The 14,854-nt window shown below is 42.6% G+C and overlaps 1 protein-coding gene across 1 annotated transcript in view; it reads left to right on the top strand.

Annotated features, from left to right (window-relative positions):
• The first annotated feature begins 1,316 nt into the window (after positions 1–1,316).
• Positions 1,317–14,854, top strand: part of CHN1 (chimerin 1) — a 97,590-nt gene continuing 84,052 nt past the window's right edge. Inside the window, exon 1 of the mRNA XM_027636655.1 lies at positions 1,317–1,530. Within this exon, the coding sequence (XP_027492456.1) occupies positions 1,425–1,530 (106 nt within the window). The 5' untranslated portion in view covers positions 1,317–1,424. The remainder of the gene's footprint in view (positions 1,531–14,854) is intronic.

Raw genomic sequence — 14,854 nt, forward strand, 5'->3', positions numbered from 1 at the left:
TTCATGTTGTCTTAAACCGGATTTAAAGATACTGAAAACTCCCACACTATCTTGTCCTTTTGTTGTCTACAAAAAAGATTAGGTAGAACACTGAGCATGAAAACAGCTAGCTGCATAAACCACCTATTTTTCAGACAGACCTTTGTTTTAGTTGTCTTGTTGAAAGAAAATGTATTTTATGTACTTGCTGACCCTGAGCTGCATTCACAGAACCGGAACCATTAATTGCAGCAGCTGTGGATGCAGCCTGTGTACACACTCTTCTTCCTTCAGGCTGTCCTCTGCCAAAAATCTTGTCTTGAAGGCAGGCTTCTCACTGCGCACCCGCCGCAGAAGCCACCACAGTGCCCCAAGCGAAGGTGGGACAGGCTCTATGATGTTCCTAAAAACACCTGCAAAGCCTGCTTGCCCTGGCTGAGGTCTCCGAAGCCTTCGGCTGAAGGTTGTGAATTTCTACAGCTGTAGTAGATTAAACTTGTGTGGATTGTGCTCAGGCTGGATTTGAATTCTCAGCACGCATCTGAGTTTGCATCTGAGAGAAGTACCTGTAAGTGAGAAACTTCTGTACAGCCAAGAGAGGTGGGTCTGGTTATCCTGCGTGTGCTGGGAGGGTCTGTCGAGTACTCGCTACCCTCTGTTGTGAGTATCTGTTTTCAGGTTGAAAATGCAAACTGTACAAGTGAGTTACACCAGGCGCGATGCTGTCTTCTCAGTTAAATGCTTTTAGCTCTGAAGTTTACAGTCCTGGACAGCGAAAAATGACGGTAGCTGGGCTGGCTGAAATTTCTCAAATCAAAGATTTGGAGGGGAAATATATGGGTTTGCTCTTTTCGTGCTTGCTGGCATTTAAGAGGCAATTCTCACCTCGCTTTCAAAACTCATGTGTTTCACAGGACCGTTGGCTCTCCTGCCGGACCAGGCAGGCAAAGCCCCGCCAAGGCGGAGGAAGCACCGGCCGTGGGGCAGCGGTGCTTTCCACGGGGAATCTTCTCAGAGGAGCAAAGGCGTGCGGGACGGCTCGGCGGTGCCCGAGGGACGAGCCGGTACCCCGTCGGTGTGCGGGGATGGGAGCCGGGAGCCCCGCGGGAGGGGACGCGCTTCCCTTTGTGCCCCGGCGGCGGCGGCCGCGTTGCCATGGGAACCGTCCCGGCGGCCGCGGCGGGCGGGGCCGGGCCGTGCGGCGCAAGATGGCTCCCCGAGGCGGCGGGACGCAGCGTGAGCAGCGGGCGGGGGGCGGGCGCGGGCTGCCCCCGGTGCCGCGCGTCCCCGGCCGCCCTCCCCCGACACCCCCCGGCCCTGCCCTCCCCTCCCCTGCGGGCTGCGCCCGCCCCGCCCCGCGGCACCGGCGGCCGCCGCCACTTGCTGCCGCGGGGCGTCCTGACAGCCCCGCGCCCAACTTGTGTTGCAGGCGCGCCCCGCCGCTGATGCGAGAGCTGCCGCCGCGCCAATGCCAGCGCCGCGCCGCCCGGTCAGCCCTCGCCGCCCCCCGGGCCCGCCCTGCCGCCGCCGCGATGGCTCTGACCTTGTTCGGTGAGTGAAGCGCCGCCGCCGCCGCGGCCCGGTGGGCGCGGGGCTGCCGCCCCCATTGTCTGCGGCGCGGCAGCGCCTGGGCGTGGGCGCCGCCCCGCAGGGCCGGGCCCGGGGGCTGCGGGGAATCGCGCCCCGGCGGGGCAGCCCCGGGGTCGGCCCCGCGGGGGTCGGCTGGGGCAGGAGGGCAGAAGTTACGGTGCCGCGGGAAGCCCGCGGCCGCCGAGGGGCTGCGCGGCGGAGTTGCGGACTGGCTCGGGAGGGACCCTCGGGGCGCCGCTGCCCGCGGGGACCCGGTGTGTCCCTGCCGAGGTGTTCAGCGGCACAGTCCGGGAAAGGATGTTTCGGGAAGCTGCGAGTGCAGCCCAGTGTGGCTGTGTTTCACAGCGTGGTGGGAACCGGCGTCGGAGAACTGTAGTTTAAACTGTTGAACATGCGGGTGCTGTTAAGTAAGGTTATTAAATTAAGCTTGTTTGTGCTTAACATGCTTAATTTTACGGGGGGGGGACACACACACACTGCGTCTAGCAACGTTAGGTAAATGCAGCAATGCGAAGGAAAGGAGAAATTAACATGACTAACGTCAGTACAGAGTTAGCAGGATAATCGGGATACTCTCTCCTAGGAGGCTCGTGCACCAGAAGTGATTTCTAGTGAACAGGTTTAAGTGAGGATATGAAGTCTATTCGTAGTGTTTAGACTGTGGATTTTGGTTCATGTGTAAACAAATTACTTGCTTTCATTCATCTACTGATTCTTGGGCTGATACGACTTCTTAAAAATAAAAACAGTTTCATGGGTTTTCTAAAATTTAACACCTGTTATATTATTGTGGCATATTAAGCCCCATCTAAAAACAAGTTTAGCTCGTCTTGCAAGATAGCTCTCTGTAGATAAAATCTGTGCAATATTGGATTTAGTTACTGTGCTGTCTCTTATATTTATATTTCCTGCTCGAGTTTTTCAGGATGCAAAAGGTCACAGATCATAGGTCACAGTAGAGTAAACTGTGTCTATCGTTATAGGCCTGATATTGTCACTTGAGTTCATGTGAGTCCCCAGATTCCAGGAGGTGCAGGTACGGGGCCCTGCACATTGTCAGGTACAGGGTGAGCATCGAGCTCTTTAATTTAGAAGCAAAAGTGAACATAGAGATCAAATGGCAGATTGGCTGTTGTAAAACAACTACTGCACATGTTTCACTGTATCGTTGTAAATAGATTGTTAAGAAAATATGTAGTTTGTTACACAGGCACTGGAGGTAAATACTGTAGTCTCTAACAGAAAAAGAATTTTTAGGCTTTTGAAAATACATTTTCCATGCTGAGTGTCATTACAGTCTTTGTCTGCAAAAATTAAGAATATTTTAATTTTAGCTTTTAAAGAACATGGCATTCCTACATCAAGTACCTTTTTTTTTTTAAACTCCTGCGGTTCAGTTCTAATTCGCGTGTGTTTGGTCTACTGAATGACATTTTCTATTAATACAAATTTGCATTACGAAGTAAATTGAAGTTTTTGTGTGTTAGCACGTCTGTTGTTACAGTAAATGACATTGATACATGTAAAAGATAATGAGTCAAGAGAAGATAGAATGGAGTACTGTGCTATGTCTAGGTTTTAAACATTATCTTGCCAAGGTTAAAACCTCAGGATTAACACGCTTTTAAGAAAATACAAAATGACAATAAAACAATGCAACAAATATGGCTCGTGTGTCAACAAATGAATGTGGTGTCTTTCACAAATGTAAAAGCTTTAGAGTATGTCTTAAACTATGAATGCGGGAGTGTGAGTAGTGTAAATGCAGAAATGTATGAAAGTGCAGTATGTTTGCAGATGCTGTAGTGATTAACTTATGGTTGAGCTAGCACAGCTGACTGTGTTGCTGTGTGTTCTCTGAGCTGAAGTAGCTTGCCACACTTTGTCTCAGCAAATAACAAAGACAGACCACAACGTGCTTGCTTTGAGCTTCAGGACAGAGTTCAACCTTTATTTTAAATTTGGGCTGCCTGTGGATAGTTGCATTTTCAGTTACTGTGCTACAGCTGACCCATTGCAACTCATTAAAAATATAACCCACAAAAGAGTGGATTTTAGTTTGTTTCAAAATATACCCCTACCAAAGCAACGTAAGCAAATCTGAGAGAAGGCAAAATAAATGTGTCTGAATTAATGTATCTATTTTGAGGGACTAAGCATCTGTAATTGTACTATTTTAAATTCACATCTGTCTTATACCAGTAAAATTACCCTGAGCAAACAGGTTCCAAAGGAGTTGTTTCTTTGGTTCTGCTCATTCACATAAATTCTAGGCTCAATTTTGTGTTTTTATTTCCCCTAGCCCACACTGAACCAAATTTCACATGTTCTTGGGTTGCTTCTAAAAAAGTTGTGCTCCAAAAGCATGTAAAATTCGAGATAAATTGCCATGTCAGCTTGAATGGGGGAGAAAATTCACTAAGTTTTCTGGCTCTCTTTCAATTACTGTGTATGTGTGTGAGCACAGCAAGGGAGAGGAGAGGGATGGGAAGTGTCATAATGCACTTTATCCATGCTCTTGACACTGGTTTATGGCTATTTTGGTGCATAGTCCAAAGACTGCACTATAAGGGGACAGGTCTAGAGATCCGGGTGACGTTGCAGATTCTAGATTAAAATGGACATGGGATTATGAGGCAGTTGAAAAGTCAGGTGTACCTTATTTTTACTTGACAGTAGTTGGGAGCTTCCTGTTCCTGTTGGAGGTTGCCCTTTGCCATTGTACCCAGAGCAGCCCCCCATAGCCACAGGAGCACTAACTGCAGTTTACACCTTTGAGGTGGCACCTTGAGACTCTTTGGAAAGTTGGTTGAAGAAAAGAGCTTCTAGTGTGTCAGCAACATTTTTCTGGTATCAAAAGAAGGCCATTACCCTTGGACTGTGTGTGTCTCCTGACTTATCCCATTTCAGTTACAGCTTGTTGTCGAGATTGGGATGCAACATTGAAGTACAAAGGGGGAAAATATTAAGACTCTTCACTTTATCAGTTTTAGTTATTTTAAAATTATTTTCTTCATTTTACCATATTCTCTCGGTCATGACCTTCCAAGATATCCTGTGCTGACAGCTGGCTGTATGGAAGATCAGTAGGGAACTGCCCGTGTTCCCATGGTGCAGTGGTACAATGATGAGTCTGTTTGTGGGATGGGCTATGGGGAAGAGGAGTTCAGCTGTTCCACAGACACAGAGAGGAAGAGGATCCCCTGTTGGAAGCAATCAGTGATGGGAGAGCATGGGGGTTGTTAGCTGAAAACATACCTCTGTTACCTATCAATCACTCTTGACTACTTCAGGCAAAAGTGTCATCCCAGCAGGGTTCATAGTTACACAAAGTTAACGCTCACAGACATGGTGGGATTTTGGGGGTTGTCCTGTGCAGGGCCAATAGCTGGACTTAATGATCCTTTTGGGTGCCTTCCAACTCAGGAATCAATTCAATGATTCGGTGATGAAGTTATGGTGGCAGAAATGACCTGTTGTGACTGTTGGTGGTCACCCACATGTGACATGGCTTTTTGTGGTACCAGCAGAGGTAGGGTTTCGCCAGTACGTTCAGTTTGTACTCTAGTGACCAAGCATGTAGAATGCAGGTTTGACAGAGGACCACATCAACAAAACACTGGGAGACAGTCAATTTCTATGAGAAGTGGAAAAAAAATGCTGTCTGATCCTTTTGTTTGTTGCAAATAATAGATGTGATGGATGTGATATCCATATGAATTGCCTACTAAGAGTTGGTGGGGATTTTAAAAACATCTTAGTCCACAAAACATTGCACACTTTTACATGCGGTGTGTATAAATGTCTGGAACTTGAGCAGATGTCCAGTTCTAGTGCTGTTTTTCATCCTAAAGTAGATGCGTGTTCCCTTACAGAAGGCTGTGGTGATTACAGGTGTAGTCTCCTTTTTCTCTCTCTTTCTTCCTGCCTGCTGCAGCAGCTGAAATGGCTTATAAGCCAGTGTCCTTCTCTGCTGTTTCAGCACCAAGTCCAGTGGCTTCATGCCCAGCCGTCGTGGAGTTGGGCTGAAGCCACTTGCCTGGTTTAGCAGGGAGATGGCTGAGGGGTACCTGCCAATTCTGCTCCATTGAATCTGTGCAAGAGGTAGCAGCTTCCTAGAGACAGGAAGAACAATCAGTCATGTTTCTAGACTTCCTAAAACCCATCTGTTAATACCCTAAATTGTGAGATCGCACAGTGACAGGGCTGAGGTGTGTGCTGCCATTCCACTTGGATGATTCAAGTATGGGAAAGATAACCAACAGTGTATAGGGAAAAGGAGGGAAGTATTAAGTTATCCCATTGCTGTTTGCTTGAGTCTTTGAATGTCCTGAGAAGTGTTTAAAGAAAGTCAGCATTGTACCTTGAAAGAAAAATAGTTTTGTTATGTTTTAGTGCTTACGAATTGCTCTTGTGTTTTATGAATTCCCTTCCTGTTCAGTTGTTTGCTCATCAACTCTCTTGTGTGAACAAAGACATTTCAAAACAACCAGGAGAGATCTTCATGGACATATTTGTCATTAGTTATTCATGCTCTTGCCTTCTTGCTCAGAGCCTGCCAGTGGATGAAAACTCATCCCTGAATATTGGTGGTTAAGAAATGAAAAGTGAAGCAATTCTCTTTTAATCTTTAAAGTACTTGCTTTCTGATGAGTGGCTACAGATGAATGGGATTAGAAACAGAGCTGTATTCAGCATGACAGATATGGTTATATAAGGGATGATGAACAAGGGCAGTTTTTAGAGAAATCTATAGGCAAAATACCAGATTAAAAGAAACAAGCAATATACTGCTACAGGCAGGAAGGGTAGGGACAAAGAAGCCAATTATGCTTCCATTTCAGGTGTCCATACATTTCTGAAAGAGCACGTAAATATTAATTTGCTCACTTGACAGAATAGCTTCCACAGCTGTGAGCTCTATCATACTGCACAGAATTAATTTTCTATGAATCTGTTTGGTACTATAGGTATGGAAGTGAACCTTTTGAAGTAAGTTCTTCCATACTTGAAATACTAATTAACAAATTACTATTTAAAGTTCTGTGCATCTATGATTACTGTTCTCCATGCAAACTGTGCTTATTGACTCATGGCTGCTTCAAAAGGTAGGGTATACTTATGTTGGTACAAGCACATATTTTCTAATGTGTCAATCTTAAAGAGAGAAATTGCTCTCTAAATAAATGTTTTGCTATCTTGGGAAAGGGTGTTAAATTTTAGAGTGCTTGTGGTTAGCACAGGTACATAGAAAATAAATGTTCCTCTAAAAAATTACAACAGGTAATGCCTGCAGATTCTTTGTGAGATAGGAAATACTCAGTCAGCTTGTTTCTTGTCTTGTGTGCAGAGCCTTCTAAGAACAGGAAATAAACAGATCACCTACAATTCACCTTCTTCTTTATATTTGTATATGTGGCCCTAAACTGTGCTTAAAACTTTTGGCTAGGTGTGATGGTAAAGTTTACTGGCAGAACCCCTTAACTAAAGAGTCAGGTTGTACCAGAAAAGTGTTTTTTTGAATATGTTCTTTAACTGAGTAGGTGATAGAAGTTTGTTCATGGAATTGGGATATTTACGGTACGGCTTTTGTCACTACAGAGAACATAAATGTGGGATGCTATAGGAATGATACCTATCATGGATGCTTCTAGGCTAAAAAAAGTGTGTAAAGAACTTTGAGAACTGTTTTAAGAGCATAAGATGAGCAACAAAGTGAATACATACCACATGCAGCACTGCCTGTGCTAGATCTTTTTCACCAGAAAAACAGTGAATTCAAACTGATCTTTTTTTAACCTGGTTACAGTAGATACTCTTGAAGTGTTTAGCCCTTGCTGAAAATATTTGGGCTTCATTCACTACCAAGTGACAGGCCAATTTTAGAGGAGATTTAAGCAATTCAACATCTAGTCACAATGAGAACTACAGATAGTCTGATTAGACAAAACAATTTAGGGACATTAGTACAATGTTTGGGTTTGTTTGTTTGTTTTTAAACAAGATTTAAGAATGAAGGTGATTTGTTAAAAATTGGAACCATTGTAGAGAGAAACTAGACCTTCCTGGCTCCTGTTCATGTGTCTGGGAAGGAAAGTGCCCAAGTGCTGAGAATCATAAGAATTTCTTTTCCTAGGTACTGTGCTAACCTTTCCTGATTTATAGAACCTAATGAAGCAAATAAGGAGAGCAGCCTTGAAGGGTTTTGCCAGCAATGCAATTGGAAGGAAAACCTGCATAGGATCTGGGAAAAGAAGATTGATCTATTAACTAGTTAATTTGTATCAATTGATCAAAATATCGGAGAAGTGACACTAACACTTATAAACAAGGATGAAAAAATTTCAGTCATGGCTTCTCAGCTTAGTGCCTAGGAGTGTGATTCATGCAGTGGCTGGTATAAAATTTTGTCTCCTATTAATTGTGAATATTGTATAAAGATCTTAAGAAATCAGAGGTTTTACAATTGTTGCTGAAACAGGAAAGGGTAGGTCCACTTGTGTGCTCAAGGAATGAATTAAGATGAGATTTTGGAATTTTCTCCAAGGAGATTCTCTTGTGCTATCATCAGTACAGGCACAGTGAACAATTGTGTTCCTTCCTCCTTGACATCAAGTGACCCACTAAGAAGTGGAGATAGTCTGTGTAACACAGAATCTCACCCGATGATGTTGAAGTGAAATACACTTTGGATCTGAGGATCCAGGAAGAGTTCCCAAGCCTCGGCGATGTACAATTCACGTCAACCGAGGACTGATGCTTCAGGTGTAAATCTTGAGTTTTCTTCTATTTGTTTTGGACTCAGCTGATGCATTCTGCCTTGTTGGGTCTCCATATGAGAGACCCAACAAGATCTCTTGTTCTCTTACAAACTCTCTCCAAGAGTTCTTAACTGGTTTTTTAGGTGTATGAAAAGATTTCCATTGATAGAAAGCACATCTCTGTGTCAAGAAAAGACTGTGTTTGCACAAAATGGCAGTGCCATAGTCATTACTTAAATACTGCTTTAGTCAGTAAACTCAAAGCATAAACCCAATGCAATCCTTTTGGAAGACTGTGTTTTTTTCCTTAAATAAAAGAACATTAATCAGGATCCTCCAAGGGTGCAGACATTGGTAACTGGTCTGTGCAGTCTAAGTTGACTGTGCATTATGAGATGATTTTTCTTTTTTTCTGAACGTGGGGCTTAGCATCAGCAGCTCAGGCTATTGAGCTGCTCCACCCTGTGGTCAGAGATCGTACAGCTCTGCACAAACGTGTCTTCATAATGAAACAAAACAGACACAAGACCTGGCCCAAGGGCACTTTTGTAGTTGTTAGCAGAGTATGAGATGCTTCCTCCTCCCTGATAAAATCATGAACGGGCTTGGTTGTTCTTTCAGTGGGGTGGACTGTATCTGGCCTTTACATTTTCACAAATGATGACAGAAAATTAAAAACCCTCTAGATTTTGATTTTTTGAGTCTATATTGAAAAAAGGAAAAGTGTTATTTAAAGTCTCTGAAATATTTGTTCTTCTAAAGCATTTAATAATACAGCTAGGACTTTATAAGTGCATGTCATCTGGGCCTCAAGCACCCTACCTGGCCATGCCTGAAGAGGTGCTAGGAAGAGTTCTTGCAGTTCTCAACACTGTTCCTGAGGGTTTGGCTGTACGGTGGAGTGCGTGGTTGGTCACTGTCCTGATTCTAGTCAGGAGAAGGGGAGAGGGTTGGTCACACCCAGCTGGGAAACCAATAGTATTCACTGTGTGTTCAGCAGCCTCTGTGAATGTATAAGAATTGATTGACATTTGACATTTCCAGCACTCTGTCAGAATGAAAAAGGTGATGTATCTGAAGTGATTTCATAGTTACTAGAAATTGTGCTCATAAAATCCATTTATTCCTGTGGGAGTCTAATTTCCATGATATATTTTGATACATTCATGCCCAAATTTATTTTTATGACTTTATTAGCAGTTCTGTGATAAGCATCATGGAAGGGTGGTCGTGTCAGCACTGGTTAGATTTGGGTTAAAAATGTTGTTTAATGCTAATAGGATGTGATAAAGTCTGTTTTTCACGTGACTGAATCTTCGTCCCTTGGGAAAATGCATTGGGAAAACTGCATCCTCTGGTTGTGGATCACTGAAGAAGTTGCAAGCAACATTTTCCTGCTCACAGTGAGCAGGTAACTGCCCTTTTGGTCTCTGCCAACTCTGTGAGGAAGTCCACTGTCACATCCATCTTTGGTGCAGGTGGCAGGATCTGGCACTGTTGAAAACATCAACAGCTGGATATTCCTGGTGCTGGTGGGAGGTGGTGATTTCCTTTCTGCTGCAGTCCTCCTCTCCATCTCCGTCTCCTTCCTGCTTCCTCTGTTGCAAGAGCAGCTGCTTATAGGTAGCTTTGCCACTTAAGAAGCTGAAATTAAAATTTTTTCTGATCTTGATCAGAAACTGAATGTCCCAAGACAGCTTGCTTGGGGGAAATTTCACTCTAAAGGTAAAGATAAAACTCTGCTTCCTAAAATACTAGAATTGTTTTGTTGCCCATTGCATTGTGATGTAACATCACAGCTACAAAGCCATAACTACAACCATTTAAATTATATAGCAAGTACAATAGAGCATCATAGTGGTTTCAGTTAGAGGGGACCTTAAAGATCATCTAGTTCCAACCTCCCTGCTATGGGCACCTTCTAGTAGATCACATTGCTCAAAGCCTCATCCGACCTGGCCTTGAACACTTCCAGGAATGGGGCATCTGCAACTTCTCTGGGCAGCTTGTTCCAGTGTCTCACCACCCTCACACTGAAGAGTTTCATGTAGCAAAGTCTTAGAGTACTGCTGCAGCAATGGATAAGGAGGTATGACATGATTTCTTGTGCAGTGTAAATAGGGGACTGTGAAAAAGGGAGTAATAGTACAGTTCTGAAAAACAAACCCAGTGCATTAGTGCAGTACCTGACCATTCCTTGCTCTCTCATTGGCAGGGTACAAGTCAGGCTCCTCAATGGTGAATTAGTGTCTGATACATATACAATCCAGAGCAGATTGCAGACTATAAAAATTGCTGATAATTATTTGGTAGTGCCAGTCTTCCAGGGTTTTTCAGCTGTGCTTTATGGTTTCCATATGAATCTGGACTCAGTGCTTCAAAGTGCAATCTTGGATCACTTTTCATTAAAAAGAAAACAAAAAAAGAACAACCCAAAACAAAAAACAGCCAACAAAAAGACCCCCAACAGGATGTACTTCTTCCTCACCTCTGCCTTACGCGCTGAACATGCACACCTGGATATATCCTTCCAATAAAGGAAGCATGATTTTGACACAGCAATTAATTTTACTGATTTCCTTTCCAGTACTTTTTTTCTTAGGAGTATATCTATAAATAGGACTTGCAAGTGTTGAAAAAAGTCTTCATGGGTTTAATAGAAGCAGAGAAGTATTTTGAAATGAAATAGTGATTCTTTGCCCTAGTGAGAAAACATTCAGAAACTTTGTGTTGAATATTATTTCAATGCCAAAATTTACATGGTAAATGAACTATGTTAGGTACTTCTTTGTTGAGAAATAACATTTTTAGTATAACAAAGTAAGTATTTACAAGTATGTGAAGGAAAATTACCAACCTGAAAAAAACACAAGAGGAGAGGAAACTTGTTACAGCATTCGTTTCCAATGGTGAGCTCATGTGCATATAGCTGTGCTATTGCTTTCATGTGGAGCATCCTACTTTGTGCCATCGGAGGCCTCTTGGATGTTTTATATGAGAACAGAAAGAGATAAGGAGTGGTGCAGCTTTCAGACTGAGGAAATGCTCACAGCAACTGGAGAATGCCTTTTGGAATAATAACTTAAATTCCAATTGAAGAAAAGGTATCCCACCACATTGTGTCCATTTCCCTTTCTCAGACTCTGCCAATAATGGTTTTTAGGACTTTTCTTCATGACATTAAAAAAACAATCACGATCCCAGGCAAGGGTACTTTACTTGGTAGTTGCATCTGCTGTGGAAATAAGGACATAAACGCAAACCATATTTTTGCCTGAGCAATGATGTGTGTTATTGACGACTGTTTTAGAAAATGAAAAATCTGTTTGTAATAAGAATCGTAATAGGTTTGTTGTAACTTGATGGTCTAGGAGTTGAAATGGGTCAAGTTTGGGGAAGGAGAGGCAACAGCATCTATTAGACCATCTGACACAGTTAGATGTGCTTTGGAACACGAGTCTGTCTTGAGGCCAGTTATAACAGAAGTCAGAAATCAGATCTGCTTTTAATTTTCTCTGGATGATGCTGATTTTTTGCCTGGGCTGCTAATGGGTGGTTTGGTTTAGGGTTTTTTTCCCCCCAGGAGGCTGATGAATGCACAGCAGCTTTCTTGGTCTAAAATGCAAGGGCTGACAAGTTCTCAGCAGATACTTAGCAATGGATAGGGAGGCAGTCAGTGTTGTGCTCTTGTTGTGGTTCAGCTTTTGGTAAAGCCACAACACTTTACTTAAAAGTGGATTTTAGAGCAGGAAAGTGAACTTCAGTTCATTATTTCTGTGTCTTGTGTGGAAAAAAAAATTCAAAGCAACCAAGCAAATGGTGATAAAGCATGTCTCCCCATTCAGGAAATTAGGGCATTATGCAATAGGTGGAGGGGTTGTATTTCAAAAGTGCCTGAAAGCTTGTCTTTTTTTTAGGGCCTCTTCTGCTCAACCTTGACTGGACAGATTTCATATTCAGAGGAGAGGATTAATTTAGAGCTAGAAGACACTTTTATACTGTATCATGTTGTTCTTTTTCACTGTTAGGGCAACTGTTCAGAATATTTGTGTAATCAAGCTGCAATCAATATTTCCTGGTAGATGTGTTAGAGAAATGAAGACAGAATATTTTGATGAATGCCTTGAGGCTGTGGCTGTAACAGTTGTCACTGGCTTGAAGTTAAAACTGATGTGCCCCTGTTAGTATTATTAATGTTTGGAAGAAGTGAAGCAAGTGATGGGAAACGAGCTCAGTCTCTGTGCAGGCAGACTTTTAAAATAGGAGACAAAGATGGATTTGTGGAAGAAAAAAAATAGGAAAGGATATGTCGAAGGTTAAATGTCTTCTGCTGTATTACCCTTGCCATAGTTGGAATGAGAGACTGTAAGAGCAGTAGCCTAAGCAAGCATTTCTCCAGGCTTCCAAGGAAACTTCATTGACCATGATCAAAACAGTATCTCTGAAGAAAACCAGTCTGGATTTAAACCAGAGAAGTTTGATTGCAGTGTTCCAGCTTGTGTTACCTGACATAACTCTGAATTTACAAGAGTTTGCTGTACTGATTTAAAAGATATTTGGACAAATTTCCTGTTAAATCTAAAAGATGTGATTCATCCAATAAAGGCATATTTGTGTCAATTTTGAACTTGAAAAATTAGCTTGCAACAGAACTTTCAAACCCTTAGGGAGGATGGGGAACTGCCTACTTTATTGATCCAGCACTTCAGAGCTGCAGCCAGACACAGTCAGTTTTTAAAAAAATGAGTTTAAAAAAAAATAAATTCACAGGCTGTTTTTCTTTGAAATAGATACATTAGAGAGGCATGTTTGATTTGGACAACATCTTCATCTGGAAGTTTTTTACTGTGTAAATTAGACATTTCAGGATACCTGTGACTGTGTAGAGCTGTCATGACTCCTGTGGCAAAGTAAAGCAGAGGGTTACCAGGTACCTGGTGGCCTGACTCTGTTGTTGCACCTGCAGCTGACCCACAGAGCCATGTCAGGTATCAATTCCCATCGTGTCTGTCTTTTCTTAGGGAGCAAAGCTGGTGTTCCCAGTAATACTGAAAATCAGCTGCAGCCTGTTGCCTGGAGGCAGAGATACCCCCTTGGAAACAGCAGCATTAAATTCTGTCTTTGTTATATGCCCACAAGGTGGCACTTGTCATCTTTTTACCTCTTGGAGATCTAAATTTTTATAGGTTCAGCAACACTAAAAAATAATACTAGAGGTTTTGAAACTTATCTTAAACAGTAAGCTACCTGTGCTTTCATGGCGTGGGTATTTCCCTACCCCTCCATTAAACTACAGTCAAGACAAAGAGAAAAACAGCTGTGTTTTGCTTATTACCATTGCATATGTGAAAATTCCAGCTTAAAATTTAAATTAATTTGAATTTTTTTGTCGTAAAGGATTTTAAAAATTTTTGTTTCTCATCGTTCATGCAGTTATGTGTCAGTATTTATTGGCAAAGGGGAGGAAAATGAATACTTGCTTCCCTTGCTTTGGTTAAATGAAAATCCAGAAATGGATCATTTGCAACCTGGTCTAATCGCTTAGAAGATGAGTTCACTTAACAGCAGCAGTGCTTGTGATGGGCAAAATATCACTTATTAAAATTTCCCATCATTCATAAAGAGCCAGTAATAGTAGACCTGCTAATAAAAAGCATTGAACTCTGGCTGGTTTTAGTGGGTGTCTCGTTCAACCCCATTAGAAGCATTCCCACAGAATTTATTGTTGCTAGACCAGACATTTGTAAAAAACAGAATGGCAATGTGATCTGGGTTCTCTTTCCCCCCCAAGACTTAGGCAATTATTCAGAGCATGCCCTTCTTTAAGCCCCTTCACTTTTGCTGAGTGTGCTTTCTTGTCTCCCACTTGGTCACATCGGAGAAATGGTATTAGCCTTTGTGGCTTTCTGGGGCATTGTTCACACTGGCTTTTACTTAATCATTTTAACTCCAGGATTAATTAGAAACCTAATTGTACTTATTTGCAGTGGTAAAAGCAAAAACATGTGAGGATGAAAGAGCATATAAAAATAATTTTTGTCCTCTTAAAAATTCCTGGGGCACAGTGTGTGTGATGTAGTGCAGTGTAGTGTAGTGATCTTGCAGCCAAAGGGATGCTTTTATTATCTGTGCCTGTTTTCACTGTTTATCTTTCCTTTTGATTGTATTGTGATCTTGTACTCCTCCCAGATGCGAATGCCTTTGAAAAAGAGAAGAAAATACATTCAACTATTTTCTTGCTTAGATAACTCAAACATCACTTAATTTTAAAAGTCCAAAGCTGACCACGTGCATGGGAATTTATGGGCATTAAGGAGTGTAGCCTGTGCCAAAGGACAAGGCCAAGCAGTAGAACTTTGTGTAAGGAGAGCTGTCGCTAGTGACTGTCCCCTCTGCCCAAAGGCTTGGACACATCCCTTTGACTGGATGGCCTGAGTGGTGGATGGCCTTTCTTGCGTACCAGCTTTCCCAGCAAACAGGTATTTGAGCCAGCTGCCTGTGTCCTCTGCCTGCAAGTTGCCATC

Source organism: Corapipo altera, unplaced genomic scaffold, assembly GCF_003945725.1.
Source record: "Corapipo altera isolate COAL_440 unplaced genomic scaffold, ASM394572v1 45, whole genome shotgun sequence".
In the NCBI taxonomy this organism is placed as follows: domain Eukaryota; kingdom Metazoa; phylum Chordata; class Aves; order Passeriformes; family Pipridae; genus Corapipo; species Corapipo altera.